This window comes from Heteronotia binoei, chromosome 21 (genome assembly GCF_032191835.1).
Source record: "Heteronotia binoei isolate CCM8104 ecotype False Entrance Well chromosome 21, APGP_CSIRO_Hbin_v1, whole genome shotgun sequence".
Classification (NCBI taxonomy): domain Eukaryota; kingdom Metazoa; phylum Chordata; class Lepidosauria; order Squamata; family Gekkonidae; genus Heteronotia; species Heteronotia binoei.
Genome location: NC_083243.1, coordinates 154,736,523 through 154,756,640, shown reverse-complemented (window position 1 = coordinate 154,756,640; position 20,118 = coordinate 154,736,523). Strand labels below are relative to the sequence as shown.

General features: G+C 41.2%; 1 protein-coding gene across 1 annotated transcript in view; it reads right to left on the bottom strand.

The window, feature by feature from the left end:
• Nucleotides 1-20,118, bottom strand: part of TRPM5 (transient receptor potential cation channel subfamily M member 5) — a 75,827-nt gene that overhangs the window by 13,321 nt on the left and 42,388 nt on the right. The window contains exons 12-17 of the mRNA XM_060262393.1: nt 18,114-18,245; nt 16,038-16,161; nt 8,859-9,004; nt 7,969-8,081; nt 6,021-6,084; nt 5,389-5,432 (exon numbers count right to left, since the gene is read on the bottom strand). Coding sequence (XP_060118376.1) covers nt 5,389-5,432; nt 6,021-6,084; nt 7,969-8,081; nt 8,859-9,004; nt 16,038-16,161; nt 18,114-18,245 — 623 coding nt within the window. The remainder of the gene's footprint in view (nt 1-5,388; nt 5,433-6,020; nt 6,085-7,968; nt 8,082-8,858; nt 9,005-16,037; nt 16,162-18,113; nt 18,246-20,118) is intronic.

Genomic DNA, 20,118 nt, shown 5'->3' with positions numbered 1-20,118 from the left:
AGATTGTGAGCCGCTCTGAGACTCTTGAGTGGAGGGCGGAACATGAATCCAATGTCTTCTTCTATGTACATACATGTACGTATATATGTATATATATACTGTGGCTAATAGCAACTGATGGACCTCTGCTCTATATTTTTATCTAGTCCCCTCTTGGGACTGGCTATGCTTGTAGCTGCCACCACCTCCTATGGCAGTGAATTCCACATGTTAATCACCCTTTGGGTGAAGAAGTATTTCCTTTTATGTGTTTTAACCTGACTGCTCAGCAATTTCATTGAATGCTTACAAGTTTTTGTATTGTGAGAAAGGGAGAAAAATACTTCTTTCTCTGCTTTCTCCATCCCATGCATGGTCTTGTAAACCTTTATCATGTCACCCTGCAGTCAATGTTTCTCCAAGCCAAAGAGTCTCAAGTGTTTTAACCTTTCTTCATAGGGAAAGTGCTCCCTAACAAACTTTGGCAAATGGATATTAACCATATAGTTTCCCTAAAACCCTGATACTGTGTCCATGTTTGCATAGGCATGTACTCTGGATATCTTTAGGCTACTGCTCACTGTGGCGAAGCCACAAAACATGTCATGGCTCACCTTATTTCTGCCTTTGCGGTAATGGGTCATCTGCAACTGTTGAAAACTGTTAACGCCTCAGCATATAGCTTTTCTGCATGTGTTGATTTTTGTACACAATGGAACATTCAAATCCAGCATAGCATTGCATATAATTCCACAGGTCAAGCTTTTGTGGAACATGCTAATCAGACATTGAAAACCACTCTTCAAAAACAATTAAAAGGAGTGAAAATGAAGGTTCCTACCCAAATGCAGGTTCAGGAACAATTGAATTTGGTCTTTGGGCTTATTAACTTGGCATGGTCCAACTCCCCGTATTACCTGGGGGTGCAGGCATGCTGCTGTGTTTTCTCTTGCAGGTCTTTTGTGGGTTCTGGCACGTTGTGTTCGCCCGGCTAAAGATGGCATGGCATCAGGGTCTCCCAAATCTGATTCCCAATTTCAATCTCAGCTTCAAAAGAGAGATTGTGCGATGCCCACACACCCAGACAGCTCGTGATATCACATGGGGGGATGTGAAGCATCTAACTAATCTAACTAATCAAGCTCAACAAACGCTGGAAGAGGCTGGGCAAGAGCCTTTTCCAGAGAATTTGGTGGCTGCTGTTTTTGCAGCTCACAATGATTTTTTGTGGTTTGTGTTTATGTATTTTGTCTCCTGACAAGGCTATTAGTTTTACATTTAACATAGTTTTCTATCTTACTTTGAATTGCTTCCCAATTTTTCATTCATTTAAATCTGAAAATTCCTTTTGTTGTTGGTACTGAATTTTTATTTTCTGAAAAGAACAGTGTTTTAAAATTCTACCTCACAAATTTTGGTTCCTACAAGACCTCTTTTCATTTGAAGTTATAGCATGTGTTATAGAAGAACATCTGTACCCTTCCTTGGATAAAACTACCCTCTCACTGTGCATTTTCTCTCTTAAGTCTTGAAAAACTAATACTTTGTTTTACCAGTGACCCAATTATTCTCAGTGTCGTGTTTCTCATAGAAATACCTTTTCTAGATTTGTTGGTAATTCACTAGGCAGAATTCCTGAAAACTCTTGGTCGTCATTAGAAATTTGGACTTTAATAATGTTCTGCATTCCTCCAATGTATATCTTCAGTTGCTCTCTTAATGTCATTTATAGTTATGTTCCATCTATGAACTGTACATATCAATCTTCCTATTTAGCTATTTGGTGAACCTCTTACCTGTGGAAAGAGGCATCTACATGCTTATCTATCTTATTTCATGTTTCCATCTATAGCATCTTGTTAGAGTTTGACCTTTTCTGAGTATTTTGTTTAGAAAATCCTTTCGATATGGATCTGCACTAGCCTCAATCATGAGAAGTGATGCATAGGTTTATATTGTGGATTTGTATTCTGCATAATGTATGGTGTATAAAATTTGCCCTTTAATGTTGGAAGGGTAGAGACCTTGTCAAACTAAAACTCCATGTGAGGAGGAGGAAGTCTCCAGTCCAAAACAAATGTGGTAATTTAGCTAATGTGTGCAACCCTATCTCAACAGGGTTGAGCTCAAGTTATGGCAATTTGTGGACAGCCAAGAAAAGCTTTAAAGGGGAAAAAGCACCTATTATTGTTGTTTTGTTTTTGTTTCTCCAAGTATCTTTTCCAGGCTCTTCCATATCTACCCAGAGGCCCTGAAATTCGCCTGGTCATGTCTCATTGATGTTGGAAGGAAGGCCTCCCCCAGAACCCCATCCAAACTGAGTTGCTGAGAAAACTTATTTCCAGGGAAATTCCTCTGCCTAGCAAAAGGCTGGTTGCCCCAGCTGATCACAACAGCAGCCCCACTGCCACTTCCAAGTTGTGCTTCCAGGAAAAGGAATTCCTTTTGGCTGCAATAGAAACAGATTTCCCTGTGAAAAGATTGTCATGCATAGAGCATGCAAACTCTCCATGAACTCAAGAAAGAAGACCTTTTGTTAGACTAAGGGAGGAGGGGAACAAGGAATTAGTCAGGAAATGGTTTTTGTATTGTAATAATATAGCCACATGTGGACTGCCCACAACTGGCAAATGTTTCCAAGTATGTCTGAATGTGTGTATCTTAATCACCTAGGCTACAATAAGGTGTTTGCCATAAAGGCACATGAATTGATTCAGTTTACAGCATGTCACTTACATATGTCCCTTATGTGTTTTAGAAACTGAGATGAGTTCTTGCATCATAACTAGTAATGTTTATTGATAAAGAATTGTCAATATCAAGACACATAGCTTTCCCTCATGCATGTAGAGCTTACTTTTTGGTGGTTGACATTCCTAAGCCCTTTACTTTTGTCCCAAGTGTGTCTCAGCCCTGGTTGTATGAAGTCTGAATGGCAGCACATCATAAAATGTGGCACACATCTTCCAAGGATTAGGCAGAAAAAAGGAGGGGAATTGATACCGGGGTACTGCTAAATAAAGAGGATAGCCTTACATGGGGGGCCCCTCTCAAGCGTGGAATGTTGGGATCATATAGTTGGAATGTTGTTTTATTGTCTGCACCCCACCAAGTATGAAAACAGAAGTGTGGGAGAATGATACATCTGGCGTAACACCCAGGCAAGCAGATATCCGTTAGTCTGGGAACACCAAACCAAATATTCTTGTTCCTCTTATATGTTCTTGTTTCCCTTTCTTGACAAATGTATTTTTTATATACTGTTGGCTGTATTAATTTTGATAGACTATGTAAAAGCCACCTCCTTATATGGAGCAGATGTTTCCTGTTCTGCGCTGTCTGTTACGATGCTGTGAGCTGGTGTATTTTTAGTACAGCATATAGAGATTAATAAAAAGGAACCTTGCTCAGAAGGGCAGGATTCTTTTTCTTCTCCCAACACTCAGGTCAAGTGATCATTCCTACACCCTCCTTCTGTAGAATGACTCCACTTACATACTGTTCCTGGCAGGTGGATCCCCTACCCCAAGAAGCAGTATTTCAGGAGGCATTTGGAGCTGCAGCAAGAGGGGGGAGGCAAGAGAGTCAGCTCTGCTAATGGGACACTTCTGCTGTTCCATCAGTTGACATTTTCCATTAAATCCAAGTATTTTGAATCTTTTTGAAGCCAAGTGAAATATTCTTCACTGAGAGATATGCACACAAGGAAAACTTTCAGACATATTCCATCTACCCCACAAATATTTGATTCCTTATGTCATTTTAATCTCCCCTGGCACTCATACTAATTATTAAATATATTTGTTATAAAAGGCCTTTTCCTCTGAGTCAGCATGACCATCTGCTTGACTGCAATGAAGTCATTATAATATTCAACTTTTGTCATAATCCTGGCCATTCCTATAGGAACACACCAATACTGTAAACATGCAATTATAATTTCACTGCAGGATTCCTAGTGAAAAGCAGAGGACAGCAGAGATTTAAAAAAATATATATGCCATGAAAAAATAGCAAAGGAAGAGAAACTTGGCTAGCTAGAAAGTATTAGATCATACTGTCTCAGTGCATTCAAAAACCCTTTTACACAAATGAATAATATAGATCTGATTTTTTACTAAGGGGAAATGAAACTGATGCTGAGATAGGTACTTTTAATTTTTTATTTCATTTATACCCCTCCTTTCTCTTCAATGGGGGCCAGAACTGTAAAGGAAATCAATCTTTGATGACTGAGTTCATGTGACTACTAAGCCCAAACTAGACTATACATATGACATGAACTGATGTGGGGATCTCTGACCCAACTTGCAGTCACATATGATGTTAGGGTTCCCAAACCCTTTGGGTCTCCAGTTGACTTGAAACTGTGGAGGAAGGGGAGAAAATACTTCAGCCTTCCTTCTCATGCCATTTTCCCAAGCTGAAATGGCTTCAGGGAGCCTGTTTGCCCCAGTGCAGTAACTTTACCACAATGCGGTAAACAGAGTCCACTTAGCTGTTTTGGCTCAGGAAAAGAAAGTGAAAGGGAAGGCTGAAGCCCAATCCTTGCCCCCCATACCACGGCCTTCAGCCTTCCCTAATTAGGGCCTCAGAGGACTTAGGAACATTAGTGCTCAAGTGTCATGTGTGACTGCAAGTTCTGTCACATGCATTGATTCTGCCTATGCTTTGTCTTGAAGGCAGCATTAACTGGACTGGTTATACACAACCATTGCTGCAAATAGATTTATGTGGAAACATAGACCAGTTTCACTCTAGGCTTGTTTTGGGTAGAGAGCCCTTTTGCCCCCTGGGCTTCTCTCAATTTTTGCACAAGTTGCCCTGGAGCTGCGAGTTGGCGCGCCGCTATTCTGCAGTAAGCGAGATCCTCTGTCAAGCGGTTTCTGTTTGCTGCGGAAAAGTGGTGCACCAACTCACAGCTCTGGAGCAACTTGTGCAAAAACAGAAAGAAGCCATGGGGGCAAAAGGCCTCTTCACATAGAACAAGCCCCAGTGCAAAATCAGTCATAATTACATTCCAAAGGGAAAGTCTCTCATGTCCTCCACTGCAAGTTTTCCAGTATTTGAAGAAGAGGAAGTAACATTATTAGGGAGCTGCTGATGGTTATCGTCTTCTATTTTCCCCATGGCAATTGTGCAGGCAGGCCTGCCTGTGTAAATGCAAATAGCCAGTTCTTTCTGCTGCATTACTAGGAGACCCAAAGATCCATTTAAACCCTTTTTTTAAATCGTAAGAACAAGTTTTTGATGATTAACTTGTACTTGAAGATCCTTGTCCAAAGATTGTTGTTACATGATCATGTGCTTCTGGCATCTGTAGAGGTCAGATGCAAAATTTGATATCAGAAGGATTAGGTTGCCATCTCAGCAAGTTCTATTAATGATTCTGGCAAAACTAAAGAGAACAGGGTTTTGCTCTTGATCTGTAACCCAAAGGTTGGTGACACCTTGTTCTTATAACAGTGCAATCATATTCTTTTGCTGCACTCAGTCACGGGTGACATGCAGATCCTAAGATTGTGCTTCATGTTAATACTTATGTGGTTCCTTTTAAAACTTCTCCAGGCAAAGAGAGACTGGTTGTAATCTCCCCATTTCCCCCATTATTTAAATTGAAAATTTCCTTAACTCCTAGCTATTTAAAGTTGTTCCCCACAAATAAAGACTTTTCTACATCCACGTATAGGCTGCTGTGCTAAAGAACCAATAGATCTCTCCTTGACTTCAGAATTAAGTGAGAAAAGATAATTAGCTATGTGTAGATAGGAGGACTCCAGCAAAAGTTGTCCAGTCCTTTAACTTCCAGTGTTCCTACTATTATTCCACAACTTTTGTAATAAATGCTGTGAACTCATTACCAGATACTACACATTTTAAAAAACCCTACAAGAGCTCCCATTTGCTCTTCATATCTCTATTTCTTTAGATGGCTATTAATTCCCAGAAAATATCTCCTTTTGATACTCTGTTTTAAAACTTCCAAATTTCATTAATCTGTGATCCTACCTATCCAATTCCTTGGGAAAAAGCAATGTCATTTCTGTATCCAAGCTCTCAAGCTCTTTAAATGATTCTGGATCTTCCACTGACTGGGTTTCCTCACTGCAAAGAAAAAGAATTATTAAACAATGTTATAAAGTAGATGTTTTGCTGCTGGGTTGGAGTGACATGTTTTCCTACTGAGGTGAGAGTGTCATAGCTAAGATAAGAAACCATATTGATTGGTGCCATAGGTCAAAGAGATAATCACAAACTAATTTATAGAATACTGAAATTAGAAGTACTAAAATATGCCAATGGGTGCCATGGAAAGTCTATTATATATGTATAAACCTGAGAGAATGAAAAAATGGTGTTTGATAAAGATGCTCTGAGACTATTTTTTAAAATTTGTGTTATTTATAGTTCTCTTTCTCACTGAGACTCAAGGCCTAAATCACAGTGTTTCATCTCATCAGATCTTGGACCAAGGTTGGCCCTGTCAAGTACTTGGATGGGAGACCGCCAAGGAATACAAGGGTCATAACATGGAGGCAAGCAATAGAAAACCATCTTCAAAATCTCTTACTTTGAAAACCCGATGGGGTTGCCATAAGTCAGCTGTGACTTGATGCCCCCCCCCCCAAAAAAAGTATGTTAGTCTGTTGCAGCAAAATGAGCAGGAGTCGTGTCAACTGACAACTTTTATTCCAGCACAGCCTTTTGTAGACCAGAGCTATTCAGAAGCTATTAGTTCATGAAAGCTGGAATAAAATGTTATCAATTTAAAGTGCCAAAAGACTCCTGTTTATTTTTACACAAGTGTGGGAAATCTCATCCATGATTCAGTTTAGATAACTCAGTCTAGTATAATTATCTGTTCATCCAACTACTTTTGTTTAAGCTGTTTGTCAGATTTAAAGTAAAATATTTACAAGTAAGAATCATGATGAACATTGTTGGGTCATACTGCACAAACAAATGAGATAATGTCTGGTTTGGCACACAGTTTGCTCTTAGAGTAAAAAAAAATGTTCACCCATAGAATAAGAATCTACAGAAAATAACCACCATTCTTTCCCTCATGTTGTATAATTCTGTTTCTGAAACATATGGGATGTTTCACTCATATGAAATATACATAACATTTTACTCATTTTTCCTGGCAAAGACCTTATGTCTGGAAGAGCAGAATTGTGCCTAAGTTGCATCAGTTCACATTTCATGAAACCAACTGGTGCAGCTTCCTCCAGTTGCACTGGTATACTGGCAACTATATGGCAACTGAATTTCCACATCTCATGAAGCTCTGAAGGGCGTAAAGCTTCTGCCCCCCTCCCCAGGAAAAGGAAGATGAATAACAGCAATAGCTCTGGATTGGGGGCTAGGCTTTTTTTTTTTTTAAGGTTTTAACTTTTTAATTGAAAATTTAGCAGAAAACTATAGCACCAACACAAAAAGACTAGAACAGTGAAAGCTCAGCAAATATTTACATTACATTAATGTTATTAGGCAACATTAATAATCCTTAAGGGATTAAATAAATAAAATAATTACATTAAATTAAAAATTAAATAAAGAAGACAAGAGAAGTTCCCCTGCATTATGCAAAAATAAATAAGAATAAGTTAGATTACCACCTGGGGGAGGGAAAAAAGAAAAAAAAAATGAAAAAAGGAGGGTGAATTGGAGGAATGGAAAGGAGAAAAACAGAACCAGAAGGTTAATGAATAGCTAAAAGCAAAATATATTCTTTCTGTGGAAGGCTTGTATAGAAGGGGTGAAAACCAAAATTCCAAATCTAAAAAAGACTCCCATTTGCAAAGCAACAATGAGGAAGATTTTTTTTTAACTGGAGTAGACTTCTACAAAATATATTTGTTTCCTTTTATAGTGATCTGAGACTATATATATAACTAATTTTACCACCTCTTCAATATTCATGATTGCATAAGACACGTTTTCTTTTTTGAATCTCTAAATGCAAAATAATGATATTGATAATACCTGAATGATATTAAATTAGTATATATCAGGAAAGGACACCAAAATCCACAAATTAGCTTCAAGATAGGGGTGGATGTTGACATATCTCCCCACCAGATTTTTGTCAGAAAAGCCTGAAATTCAGAGGATACAAAGTTGGCATAAGTATAAAGATCATCAATGTGCAGTATTTTTCTATTCTAAGGACTAAGTAGTAGAAAAAGTACATTGTTTAGGATGAGGTCTAGAACTATCATATAAGGAAACATGATTGCATGTTACTTGATCTCATGTATAACAGCCAGAAAAGCAGAAGCAGACATACAGTGGTGCATCAACTATTTGAGCTGATAAACATGGGGTTCCTTAATACAACCACTCTGGCATCCCTCTTCCTTCCTTTTCCTTGCCTAATTAAAAAAACAAATGTGCCTGAGAGACTCTGTCATCAGTACTATGGCACTAAAGTACAATGTTACTCTCCACCCTATCTTGTATTAACCCTACTGAGAGAAAATAATCAGTGGGATATCAGTTGCTTCTTATTCCCCAATATCATTGCTTTGTTTTGTTTTGTTTTTTAAAAAACCCTATCATATTAGCATGGATATCATTATGTGGACAATTTGTAATAGAATAATTTATAATAGACAGGCCTTTTTTGAGCAGGAACGCAGTCTCAGCTGGCTTGGCAGCAGGGGGTGTGGCCTAATATGCAGATGAGTTCCTACTGGGCTTTTTCTACAAATAAAGCCCTGATGATAGAATAACGTCACAAGCCAGAACTATATATTCTGAATTTAAAATCTTTCTAGGAGACTTACCCACTAAAGTTCCTGCAACGGTTAATGTGCACCTTGTGCTTTGAAAATGTAATACAGATATCATAACTGGTGGCTTCATTTGCTCACCTGCACCCCATCATGTGCAAAGAAAGACTTGGTATCTGCTTCTGTGGCCAAATGGAGACAAGTGGTTTTGCTCCAAAAACGGTTCCTCCTCACTAGCAAAGCAAATGCTCGGTCCTCGCTGTTGTGGTAGCAGTCACTGAATAATTCTGCCAAGGAAATAAACAGATGGCCAAATGCAGGGAAACAGAATGTACATGTGGGAAAAGTAAATGTGAGGAACAAAACAGGTTGAATTAATTATATGTATTGAAGTGGAGTTGTTTATCCAGATACAGTGAGAAGATCCATTTATAGCCTTTTATGTAAATCTTGGATCACCACCACTGTTTGCCTTTGTACAGAGGAGTATGAGGTAGTAAACTGAAACAACTGAATGGCCTACCCCAATTTAGACTACAGGCAGGGAATGACATTTTAAAAATTAGCATTGGGAAGCTTTCTCAGGTGTGTCACTCCATCTACAATCTGCAGTGGTATAGTCCAGTCGGCTACATCAGGTCTCTGCCACTATCACAACAATAGCAAGAAACCAACAGTGTTCAACAGAAGCAGAAAAGCAGTGCTGCATATGGTCAGAAGTAAGCAACTGCCCCTCTAAAAACATATTTGCATCTCCCCACTTTTCCCTCTTTCCCTGAGCAAAATATTTGCATGTGAGAGAACTAGCTTCCCAGAAACCATTTGCCTTCCCTCCCTGCATTGTTTTGAACATGTCTGCTAGGGGAGAACCACTTATGACCCCAGGCTTTTTCATATTTTCCAGTCCTTGTTAAGATTTGCCATGAATAATGTATGGTAGCAGCTGCTGTAACCAAGAGCTGCAGTTCTTCTACCGTAAGCCTCTTTCAAGAGGATTCCACTGCATTTCTTGCTTCCTCCATTGTGGTCTCCATTCTTCACTTTGCACATATTAACTGCAAATACACATTTTCTCCTTCCATCATTATTAGTAAGATGAATTTTCAATTCTAGGAACAGGCTTAGAGATTGTGTGTATTTCTCTTAAACTCATTCTAAATTGACACACAGAGTTGCATGTCCCTAAAAACAATGCTAACAGTGAAGAGATGAAAAGTTTTCAGAAGTCTTTTCAGTGGTCTTGGGGGAAGACAAGTTATATATGCAGGAAGAATCTATTCCAATTTTATCCTGACCTTCCTTTAGGGAGCTCAAGAGGGCATACATAAATGTTCATTTCTCCATTTTATTCCCATAACAATCCAATAAGGTACCTTAGGGTGAAAGAGGCTGACCCAAGATCTCTCAATTAACATCGGCAAGTCTCAAATTTACCCTTTTTGGGTAAAATTATCGAGAGGGCAGTAGCGTTACAGTTGCAGAGCTTCCTGGGGGATGCTTCCGTCCTAGACCCACACCAGTCCGGCTTTCGCCCAGGCCATGGGACGGAGAAGATGCTGGTAGCCTTAGTAGATGATCTCCAGCGACAACTGGATCGAGGCGGGTCAGCAGTGCTGTTGTTGTTGGACCTGTCGGCGGCGTTCGACATGGTCGACCATCAGTTGCTGGTTCACCGCCTCACCAATGCGGGGATTCAGGGGTTAGCCTTACAATGGCTTTCCTCCTTTCTCTGTGATCGGGGACAATGGGTGGCGATCGGGGGACGATCGTCCCAGAGGCATCCGCTTAATTGTGGGGTGCCTCAGGGGGTGGTGCTTTCCCCAATGTTGTTTAATATCTACATGTGCCCCCCTTGCCCAGATTGTCAGGAGATTTGGGCTGGGTTGCTATCAGTATGCAGTTGGCACTCAGCTTTATCTGCTGATGGATGGCCGGCCTGCCTCCGCCCCAGAAAAACTAGCCCTGGCGTTACAAGCCGTGGCGGGGTGGCTCAGGCTGAGTTGTCTGAAGCTGAACCCAACGAAAACAGAAGTCCTTTGTCTGAGTCGTGGTGGCCTGGGAAGGGAAATCCCTTTACCAGCCTTTGATGGGGCGCCACTGATATCGGCACCTAAAGGCAAGAGCTTGGGGGTGCTACTAGAGCTCACATTGGCTATGGAGGCCCAGATAGCATTCACTGTGAGATCCGCCTTTTTCCATCTTAGGCGGGCACGACAGCTGGCACCCTTCCTAGAGCACAGCGACTTAGCAACAGTGATTCATGCTACGGTCACTTCAAGACTAGACTACTGTAATGCCCTCTACATGGGACTGCCCATGTCTCGAATCCGGAAGCTGCAGCTGGTGCAGAATGCTCCAGCCAGGCTGTTACTGTGTCTCTCTATTCGGGATCATGTGTGGAGACTACACTGTCTGCCAATAGTATTCTGGATTCGCTACAAGGTGCTGGTTATTACCTTTAAAGCCCTCTTAGATCTTACAGCAGCGTTTGACACGGTCGATTACGATCTAATGATCCATCGCCTTGCTGACACTGGAGTTCAGGGGGTAGCCTTACAGGGGTTTTCCTCCTTTCTCTGTGGTCAGGGACAAAGGGTGGCGATTGGTGAGCAGGCATCCTGGCGTCATCCACTAGAATGTGGTGTTCTGCAGGGAGTTATTCTCTTGCCAATGATGTTTAACATCTATATGTGCCCCCTTGCACAGATTGCCAGAGGTTTTGGGCTGGATTATCACCAGTATACAGATGACACCCAGCTTTATCTGCTGATGGACAACTATTCATATTCCACCCCAGTCCATTTGACCAGGGCATTGGAAGCAGTGGCTGGTTGGTTACAGTTGAGCTGGCTGAAGCTTAATCCAGCCAAGACGAAGGTCCTATGTCTGAGCCGTGGGGGGCTAAGATCGGGTATCCAACTTCCCACGCTGGATGGTGCCAGCTCAGAAGGTGAGGAGCTTGGGCGTGATGCTGGATGCCACCCTTTCTATGGAGGCCCAGATCACAGCAGTTGCACGATCTGCCTTTTACCATCTCTGGCAGGTCAAACAACTAGCACCCTGTCTGGCTCCCCAGGACCTAGCCACAGCGATCCATGCAATGGTCACTTCCATGTTGGATTACTGCAACTCGCTCTACACAAGCTTGCCCTTGGGACTGATCTGGAAACTCCAGCGGGTACAGAATGCAGCAGCACAATTGTTGACTGAACTGCCTGTATGGGCAGGCAGTCAGCTGTTGCTGCGCAGTCTGCACTGGCTACCAATCGAGTACTGGATCTGTTTCAAGGTTCTCTCCCCATACAAGTCCCGAAGGCCACTACAATCGGCCAACCAACATCTTCTGACTATCCCTGGCTCAAAGGATGTCCGGTTTGCATCCCAACCTGGTGGAATCAGCTCCCCAAGGAGATTCAGGCCCTACCAGGACTATTACCATTCCAGAGGCCCTGCAAAACAGAGCTGTTCTGCCAGGCTTTTGGCTGAGGCAGGCAGGCATCCTCACACCATCTAATCGGCCTCCTTGCACTGACTGCATTGACTATCATCCTGATACCTAGGGACCAGGCCAACACTGTTGATAATTGACATTCAAGACACCTATAATTCCTGTCTCTCAATTTGTGAATGATGTTTATACCACCAACACCGCCTTATTTCATTCTATTTAATGTGTTTAACTGTTTATTTTTTAACTGTTTTATTGTATGATTTTAACTGTTTTATTGTGTTGTAATCCGCCCTGAGCCCAACTTGGGAAAAGGCAAACTATAAATTCACAAAATAAATAAATAAATAAATAAGCTGCTGGCTGGCTTGGCTTGGGGAAGTGACTGAAAGAGATAAATGCCTTCTCCAAGCTGGCCGATGGGGCAGTGGGGGCTTTGAGAGCCACACAGTATTTATTGAAAGAGCCACATGTGGCTCCCTGGTCTAGTCTATACAGGCATCATGGGGACATTCAACACATTACTTTGCCACTGACCAAAAAGACTGATGAAATAATCACAACAGCATCGAGGTGGATTCCTGAGGTGGCAAGCAACAAACACAATATGCCAAAACACATGATAGGTCTTACAAATGAACCAATATTTCACATGAATACAGAAATGTCCCTGAGTTGTATGTATTATCTTTATTAACCCTAGAACACGACCTGAGTTTGATCCCGGCAGAAACTGGGTTCAGGTAGCTGGCTCAAGGTTGACTCGGCCTTCCATCCTTCCGAGGTCGGTAAAATGAATACCCAGGTTGCTGGGGGGAAAGTGTAGATGACAGGGGAAGGCAATGGCAAACCACCCAGTAAAATGTTGTGATGCGACATCACCCCAGAGTCAGAAATGACTGGTGCCTGCACAGGGGATTACCTTTACCTTTATGAGATGATTTCCTGCTATTCAGAATCTCCCTTTAGCTTGGCCACTAACAATGAATGCAAACTAATAGGCAATCAAATAGCTGGGGAGGTCACATGAAAACAGAAATATCCCTGGGCAGGAGCTGAAGCAGATTTGAACTTTGATCTGAGAAGGGAGGGGGAGACACAGTGTTTTGGTTTTAGTTGGGACGGAATGCAGCCCTGGTGAGATGCCAGCATACTCTGCAGCTGGAAGACCGATGACTTAAGATTAGTTCTGCCCTATAGTGGCTTGCTTATTTATTAGAAGATTTGTAAACAGTACAGTCACACCATAGCAAGCCTTCAGTATTTTTCCTTTTCCTTAGGAAGCTGACCCTAAAAAGTTGCCTTGGGAAGTCTTCCATTTGGAGAAGAAGAAATTAAAATAAAACTTTCTCACTAGCATTGCTCTGCCCCCAGGCTTTGTGATCCTGTCTTTTAAGGATTAAGAAACTGTGAAGGGAACTGGAGAGAACCCCATGTCAAAATGCACCCACAGAATAACTGGTGGGAAATTGCTTGCTTGCGCTGGATGCAGAGCAACGCTAGTGAGAAATATGTAAACATTCCTACAATTGTTCTTCTTGGTCTTGTCTTGCTTGAGAGCCACATGGATGCAGCAGCTTGAAATTTAAAAACTATAACAAATTTTAATTTGTGCTATTGACTGGCTTTCAGTGTAATTAAGTCTGAAATATATCTGGCTGACTAGGAGAAACTACCATATTCATACACTTATTTCTTGTTTTAACTAAGGGTGGAAGTTCTCAACATATCTACATTCCAGTCTGAACAATAACAGGAAATAATGCAGATGTTGCAGGAGATTTTTCTCTTTTGTGAAAGAACACAGAGGAAAGAACAATGACTAGGCCAGAAATATAAGGGAACAGATGGGCAGCTTTCATAGATGAAAAAAAGTGGGAAAGTCCCCAAATGTGAACTACTGCCACCGCTACCATCATCACTCAAAGCAGTAAAGCAAGGTTATTCAGAGTGATTATCATACATAACAGGTAAATATGCTATAGTTTAAGAGGACACTGAAAAGTTTCAGGTAAGTCAGGGAAATTGCGAAAAAGTATTGGCAGATGACCAACAAGAAATTTCTAGGATCTTGGGATATGAATTCAAGAAAGCTGCAGAGACTTTTCTGTTGGGATTACAAATGGAAAAATTTCTAAAAGAAGATAGAACTATAATTGGGTACTTGCTTTCAGCTGCTAGGACACTATATGCACAGTTATGGAAGCAAGGAAAAATACCAGAAAAATGGGATTGGATTGTAAAAGTTATGACTTGGAGTGAGATGGACAAATTAACAAGAACTTTAAGAGACTATGATTTAGAAGATTTTAAAAGGGAGTGGAAAAAATTTAGAAGTTATGTAGAAGACAAGTGGAAAGTAAAAGGACATTGGACAATTTTTGATAATGATTAAACTTTAGAAGAAAGAAGAATATTAATTTTAGTTCTTAGGAATTAAGGTACCTTTTAATGTTAGTATTTTGAGTAAATAACACTGGCAGGGGTCAAGTAACGGGGGGAGGGGTGATTAGAAAGAAGCATATGGGATAGATGAAAAGAAGTTATTAATGGAAATTATTACCATATGTTATCAATAAAATTGTTTAAGAACAGTGACTGGGACTTGTCGTGTTTTTTGTTTATAAGTGCATTATGGTCAATTTCCTATTGCCGTCGAATGTAGGAGCATTGGTCTCCAATATGAATTGTTTTCGTCATTTCCGAAGGTATTTACAAGTATTATGTATTGTATTTTCAGAAATTGTAGTGTTTATGTATTAATGATTTTTAACTTCTATCTATGAAGCCTTGCGTCTTATTGCCTTGCTGCATTCCATCCAGATATTGGCTAACAGTGAAGAATTGGAGCATTGGACTCTGTTTCCATGGCATTGCGCACTACTTCCTGACTCCAATTTCAAGGAACAGATTGTCGGATATCAATATAGGAATGGTTGTTTTGGGAGTAGGTTTTTTTTGCACTTTGTGATACACTGTATTTTTTTATGAATAATTTGCTATATAAATAATTGAATTTCTAAGTATTTGAGGTTAATTTAACGTGAATGCCTGTGTGGCTTTCTCCTCCTGCCCCACCTGGGGATTGGCAACCCTAATGATAAAGGTGGTGGTGGGGGAAATGCTGCAGGTAGGCTCTCATATTAAAGCCTCTTTGCATCCTCTGTAGCATGTCAGGCAAATATAGAGTGTTGTTGGCTGGAGTTGATATAAAAATATGTAGTTGATCAAAAGTCTGCCTAATGCCAAGCAGAACATATAGATTCTGTCAGAGTGGTACAGCACTGAACTTCTTAGCATAGTGTCAAGTTTTAACTTTAGGGCATCATATTTAGATGTTTTGGAACAGGAATGAGCAGAAGAAATCCTATTAATAGGGAGGTGAGCTTGATGTTGAGCAGGCCCACAGGCCCACAGCTCTTTCTGTGGTGGTGAAAGGGAACATGTTGTGCTTGAATACCTGTTCTTCAACTATCAGGAAAAAAATGTAACGCCTCTTTCCTAAAGTTGGCTTTTGAAGCTTGCTACCTGCTTTAATCTCATTTTATGGTATGATTAGGATTTTGTTTGTTTGGGGGTCTAATTGCATTTGTTTTGGAATGTTGTTAGTGGCACTGTTAGCAGCCCTATAATAGGAAAAGGTGGGTTACCATTTTAACTATAAATAAATAAATTCCTCTTCACATGCCTTCTCACGGTTCCATTAATTTATTTCACAGAGAAATTGTACAGTATGGGCAAGATGGAATATTAAATGGTGTGCATCATGTTCCCCGCTGCTTCTGCTGGTCCACCTGTACAGGTCAGGTGATGGATACGGGCTGTTGCTTTATACCACAGAATTTTAAATCTCTCATACTGCATCTACTTACCCACAGCAAGCTGCTCATATTTTGCTTCTTTCATTCTGCGGACTACTTCAGCTTCTGTCTCCAGATGGGACATCTCTCGGAGAATTTTACAAGCTGCCAGGGCTGCAGCTACACCTTCCTGCCCCTGAAAAAGGTATATATTAGAAATGAAAGCATTCAAAGCATTAGGCCACATAACAGTTGAGAAAGAAAAATCTCTCTCTTTGCATCTCTCCGCATTACAAACTTCAAAACTATAAGAAGAGACCCTGGCTCAATGGCACAGCATGTGCTTTGCAAGAAGAAGGTCTCAGGTTCAGTTTAAGCCCCAGATGTGAGATGGAGCCAAACACAGAAATGTGATTCCTCTTATTAGGCTGAAACGATGAGAAATTTAGGGAGCGAGTATTACACCACTGTTTGAGAACTTTGTACTAATCGATTATCATGACTGACTGCAATTTTTGCCTAAAAAATAAGTTGACATCAGCTCTTTCCATCTTTGTATGCTTAAAAGAACTATAAGCAACCAGTAAAACTTTTTAGTGTATACTTCTCATTCCTAAAATCATGAACACAAAACCCCTTTCAATGATAAATATATTGGTCTGTTTCATTCTGATGTGGTCTCAAAGAATTCTACTTCTTCTGCATCAGTAACTTGAGGTTCCCCTCAGCTGTGTCAAGTACTGTACAATCTCCATCAATGACGACCTCTAGGTGGTTAATCATATAAGGCAGGGGTGTCAAACATGTGGCCCAAGGACCAAATCAGGCCCCTGGAGGGCTCCTATCAGGCCCCCGAACAACTGACTGTTGTCTGCTTCCTTCTCCCTCTCTCTTGCTTTGCAAGGCTTGCTCAATTGCGCAGGAGCTACAGAGCAAAACCTCTATTTTTTCCATTGACTGAGGCTCCTCCCTTGGGGAGGAAGGGGGGAAAGCAGAGCTTGTTTTTCCAGGCGTTCTCAATTGCACAGCAGAGCTACTGAGCCAAACCTCTCTTCCTTCTATTGGCTGAGACTCCTCCCTCACCATTTCCCTGGGGAAGGAAGGAAAGAACCAGAGCTTCCTTTGCCCAGTTCCCTGGATCCCATGGGAGAAATGCAAAAGAAAGCACCTTTAAGACTAATGAGTGCTACCATTTTAAATTTTTAAAAATATATATTTAATTGTGTTTGTCTGCATCCCGGCCCAACAAGGTCTCATTTATGTCAGATCTGGCCCTCATAACAAATGAGTTCGACACCCCTGATATAAGGTTTAATCAATTAATGAAGACATTACAGCGCCAAGGCTGTATCTTGGTAGAACTGAGTCACAGTTACAGATAGTCAATATATTAGATGGTCCAGACCGTTTGAAGCAGTAAGCACCTTTTTTCTACCAGAGAAGTATCTCCCCTCCCCCCTTGCTATCATTTCCAGCTAGAGTCAGTTACTTCACAAGTGATAGTCACCGAGTGTGGATGACCTTGATGCCAAGGCATACCACATAACTCAGGGTGAGAAAAGATTACTTGTAAATTTTACAGACAAAACACATTTAATTAGTGAGCAATCAATTATAGCAACATAGCAGTAAGGTTACAGAAGTCTGAACCAAGTTGGAAGTACTCATGGCAAGGAGCATTCTTGACAAGCTACTGCTCATGTGGACAGAAGGACTCAAGCAGTATGATGATGGTTAGCCAGCCACCCCCCTTACCCAGTCAAAAATCCTAATTCTTAATGGTATGCCTTGTTTATGAGAGAAACATGACAACTTTGGATCTCAGTTGTGGGAAAACCCAAATGCCAGATGACTTCCTGCTTGGCAATCATATGGTGGAAACTTTCCCACCATTAGTACAAGAGGCACTCTTTAAAACAGAGCTTTCAAAATGAAGTTGGACTTGTTCTGTTTCTCTTCCTCTGCAAGGTTTTCGCTACCTAGTCTCAAAGGAAACAAGGGAAAAGCAAGAAGTTGGTGTGCTTTCTCCAAGCAACACTCTGTGTCTCCTGTCTTGTTTTTGTGGCTGTTACATTAAGCACAAAAGGCATTCACTTGTCTCTAAAAATGCACATTTGAAGTAGCTGCAGCCTGTAGCTTGAAGCTTACCATAGCCCAGAAATAGTATGCCATCTTGTGCCGATTTTGAAGTACTGCCCATAAAAATAAATCTCTCCAAGGATTTCCACTTTTCTGATTCATATCCAAAGGGCCAGGTAACCTTTTTGCATGTAACTTATCCTAAAAAAGCAAACAATAACACAACCTTATAGCTGGAATTTGCATAAATATATATGCATATAAGCATAATGTTCTTCCAAAGTGTTAAATAAGTTAGGGCTGCCAGATCAAAATGTCCCTTCTTTAGTAATTTTTCACAGGACTCAGTGTGCATGTGAGACTTCATACCACCACCACTGCAATGCTCCTCCTGCCACATTTGAATAGAAAGGGTAGCCTTACATGCCCAAGGACATGCACACAGAGAACTGTTAATCTTCAGAAAAGGAACTGGGATGCACTAAGCAAACTTATCACAGCAACTGCTAGAGAGTAAGCTTGGTCCCACGTAGGGCTGTCAATTCGGTATAGGGTTTAACAAATATGTACCAAAAACTGCCTTTTTGGTAAAATTCAGAATTAGGGAATTCCGGATAGGCCTCTGAGCCTATTTCTGTAATTCTGAATAGTTGAATTCCAGATAATATCAGTGGTATTCGGAAATTTTCGGTAAAGCCCTGTTGTCCATAAAAAGCAATGGGGCAAAGCAAAAGGCAGTCTCTGGGGCTGTTCAGACGCACAGTATAATCAGTTGTCGCTGCTGTTTCATACCAGATTAAAAGTGGCTGATCAGACAGCAACATCTGCCTCCCAGTATTAACTCGTAGTACCCTCCCCCCCCAGTCCTTCTTGGAACTAGAGTATTTTGTTACCTGCTCTTTTGCGGTGTTTTTTGAGTTCTTCCGTTTCATCTCGTAGTTTCCCCATCTGGATAGTTCTCGACCAGCTTCCAGATGTCTGAAGGCTGTCCCGGAGCAAAAGGAGCCTCAGACATCCGGTTTACGGTTGGCATTTTTTTTTTACTACTTAGCGATATGCGCATAACTGCATAACCACATAATGTTTTAACCTATGTGCATGCACATGTGCGCATAATGCACTAATGCCCATAAAAGTGGTGAAAAAATAACTGCGTGGTGCCATTGTGTGGATGGCAGAAGACGGTTTCACCACGGAGTGATTCGAATTGCAGTATGGCAGTCTGATCGATAATATCCAGAACAAAGATATTCGGAACAGAACTGGGTTAGTTTAACATGGACTCAACACACTATGTGAACAGGGCCTGTGACTGCCTTTCCTGCCATTCCCTTGGCTTTTCTCGCCTCTGGCTGAGGTGAGGGGGAGGGGGGAAGAGGCCCCTGATCCAATAGCAGATTACAAAATGCAGTGCTCAGGGATTTTCCCGCCTCTGTCTGGGGAGAGGGGGAGGAGGAGGTCCCTGATCCAAACATAACCATGCATTTTGCAAATGGCTCAGGGCTGTTGTGTGCTCCAGCAAGAAACCTGCCGCTGTGGTGCCAACTTACCATAGAGAGAATGTGAGTGAGCTTCTGTGCCCTTCACTGTGCTCTGCTCTCTGTGGCCTGGCCTTAGCTGCTGGTGTTTCTGGCTAGACTGGAGGATCTTTATTTGGTAAAATGACTCCTTTTTTATGTGTTTATCGAGGGGATTTCTGTTCAGATTAGAAGCAGGTTTATTTTTTAATTTTTTGAAAACCTTTAGTTTTCCTCCTGCTTTGGGTGGTTGGTTTTCTGTTGGAGGCTGGGTTGCTTGGGGTGGGGGCTCTGGCATGACCTGGTTTAAAGTGTTTAATTTAATCTGTGTTATTTTTATAATCTTTTCTGGGAATCTTAAAAATGTTTTGGAATTGCCTGTTATTTTTTTTTGGGGGGGGGGGAGTTGCATATTAAAATTATGCCAGGCTTTGATTGACCTGGTTGTGTGGGGTCTGATTCCTTCCTCTGTTTTCCTTTGGCCAGGCTGTGGTGGCTTACTGACCTGTTGAACTGCTGGTGGTGTTTTACTGTATTCCTGGTTGTGTTGGGGTGTA